Raw genomic sequence first — 2,557 nt, 5'->3', positions numbered from 1 at the left:
CGGGCCGCGGGCTCGGGCCGCCCCGACCTCGCCGGGCCGCCGGGTGGACTGGAGTCGGACCAGGCCGCGGCCGGCCGGGGATTACAAAAGATGTGGGGTCCTCGGTGTGGCCTCGAGGCCGGACTCTGGAGTTCACGTCTTGTGCTTCTCTCCCCGGCCCCGAGTTGGAAAGCAACATCACTTCGGGTCCGTCCCGCAGGTCCCGCGCCCGGCGCTCAGGGCTCGCCTGCCAGCCTCGACGGCAGCCCTGGCCCGGGACCCGCGGCCTCCGCGCGGACGCCGGCGCCAGGGTGGGGCGCCGGGCTTAAGCCCCACTTTTTTTTTTACTGACATCACCTGCCCACCTGCCTAGCTGGGGACAACGCGCTGCCACCACCGCGGGAAAGATTCCTCTCTTTTATCTACTGAAGTGTCAGAATCTGGCACGTGGGACTGAGGGGTGTGAGTTGCACAGATTTTAGTCACTGATGGCCCCAATTCTCTGTTACCTCTCAGACGGTAGAATTGGTTTTGTCCCCCTACCGTTGACTTGGATGTAGTTGATGATTTTTATCCTTTTCATGAGTAATGTGAATACGCATTTTTAAGAACGGCTCTGATTTCTTGTGGGCCAAACTCTGTACAAGGTGCCTTTCTTTCCTTTGCCAGACATGTATTGCCACATTGCATCTGTCACGTTGTAGCTATAGGGAAATAGTTTGAGGAACGTACCCAAGGTCACATAGATGAGCTAAGATCGTGGTAAAAATCTTAAAAAGCTCAACCTTACTGCCTCCGAACTACATATTGTCTATAAGGAAGAGTTTAACAAAAGCCAATCATCCAAAGTGTAAGGAAGATGTGGGGAAAACTTGTTTTAAAAGTAAAAGCATTTCTATAACATTTTTTTTAAGGAGAAAAATTCCACAATGTTTGGGGACCTATTTGAAGAGGATTATTCCAGTGTGTCTAATAATCACTATGGAAAAGGGAAGAACTTAAAGACTAAAACTTTGGAGCCACCTGCTCCTAGAGAATTCACCAATTTAAGTGGAATCAGAAATCAGGGTGGAACCTGTTACCTCAATTCCCTTCTTCAGACTCTTCATTTCACACCTGAATTCAGAGGTATGCTATATTACATGCATTTGAATAATAGTACATACCATTGACTTTATGTGTAGCTAATTATATGAATCACAGAAGTTCTTAAAATTGTATTCCACAGTATATGTTATATCGTTGCAAACATAAGATACAAGTTAGTGGTTTTTCTCTGCAGGGAAATGTGAAGGTTAAATTATTTTAAATATATTCTAAGTTATTCTAGTAATGTTTAATAACAAAATTTAAAAATAAGAATATATTTATTTTCCAGTTCCTGTGATTTAAAACACAACCTAAAGAGCATTCTGTCTTGAGTACTGGGTTTCATTATTGCTATATCACATATATTGTTGAATTTAATCCTTTGTACAAAGTAACAAACACCTAAGCTAGATTTAGTTATATCCTGATTTGGGGGATGGAAAGGGGTGACACAATATTTATACACATTCACAATTGCTTAGCTGCAGTTCTGAAATCCAGAAAAGTGGCTCATGTCTATAATCCTAGTAGCTCAGGAAGCAGAGATCTAGTATTATGAAGCCAGCCCCAGCAGAAAACTTGATTAATCTCCAATTCACTACCAAGAAAGCCAAAAGAGGAGCTGTGACTCAAGTGGCAGAGTGCTCGCATTGAGCCAAAAAAAGCTGACAGGACCAGGTCCTAAGTTTAAGTCTCAGGACTGGTACATATTCATGCCCATGCACACAACCACACACACACACAAAATTTATTGTGGAACTATACAGAGTCTTCTCTCACTAGGACCACTATTCATACCTTGATTCCTGGAATGTTAATCTGTATTAATGGGTTCTGTCTGCCCAGACCCTGCTGAGAATGAAAAGTCATGTCTATAACAATTTCTTCAAGAAATTCTGAAATCCAAAGACTCAATTTTAGGTAAAGGATTATATGTAAAGACTAGAAACCCAAGCCTGGCGCCGGTGGCTCACATCTGTAATCCTACCTACTTAGGAGGCTGAGATCTGAGGATCACGGTTCAAAGCCAGCCCGGGCAGGAAAGTCTGTGAGACTCTTCAATAAACCACCAGAAAACCGGAAGTGGCACTCTAGCTCAAGCAGTAGAGTACTCGCCTTGAGCTGAGGACCTGAGGGACAGTGCCTAGGCCCAGAGTTCAAGCCGCGCCACGAAAGAAAGGAAGAAAGAAGGAAGGAAGGAAAGAAAGAGAAACCCACTCAGATTCATTATATTTTAACAAAAAACAAGAGTTGGGGGGGGTTATTGTGAGGGTAAAGAGGACTCTCAAAAATCAGACTGACAGGGCTGGGAAGGTGGCTCAGTGGTAGAGTGCTTGCCTTGCATGCCTGAGGCCCTGGGTTAGATTCCTCAGCACCACATAAGCAAAAAGAAAAAAGCCACAAGTGGCGCTGTGGCTCAAGTGGTAGAGCACTAGCCTTGAGCTGAAGAGCTGAGGGACAGCGCCCAGGCCCAGAGTTCAGGCCCCAC

At 45.2% G+C, this 2,557-nt stretch overlaps 1 protein-coding gene across 1 annotated transcript in view; it reads left to right on the top strand.

The window, feature by feature from the left end:
- Positions 1 to 2,557, top strand: part of Usp40 (ubiquitin specific peptidase 40) — a 65,171-nt gene that overhangs the window by 2,778 nt on the left and 59,836 nt on the right. The window contains exon 2 of the mRNA XM_013022875.1: positions 894 to 1,107. Within this exon, the coding sequence (XP_012878329.1) occupies positions 909 to 1,107 (199 nt within the window). The 5' untranslated portion in view covers positions 894 to 908. The remainder of the gene's footprint in view (positions 1 to 893; positions 1,108 to 2,557) is intronic.

This window comes from Dipodomys ordii, unplaced genomic scaffold (assembly GCF_000151885.1).
Source record: "Dipodomys ordii isolate 6190 unplaced genomic scaffold, Dord_2.0 Scaffold1, whole genome shotgun sequence".
Lineage (NCBI taxonomy): Eukaryota > Metazoa > Chordata > Mammalia > Rodentia > Heteromyidae > Dipodomys > Dipodomys ordii.
Note: the sequence above shows the minus strand (reverse complement) of the source record. Positions and strands in the feature narration are given on the sequence as shown.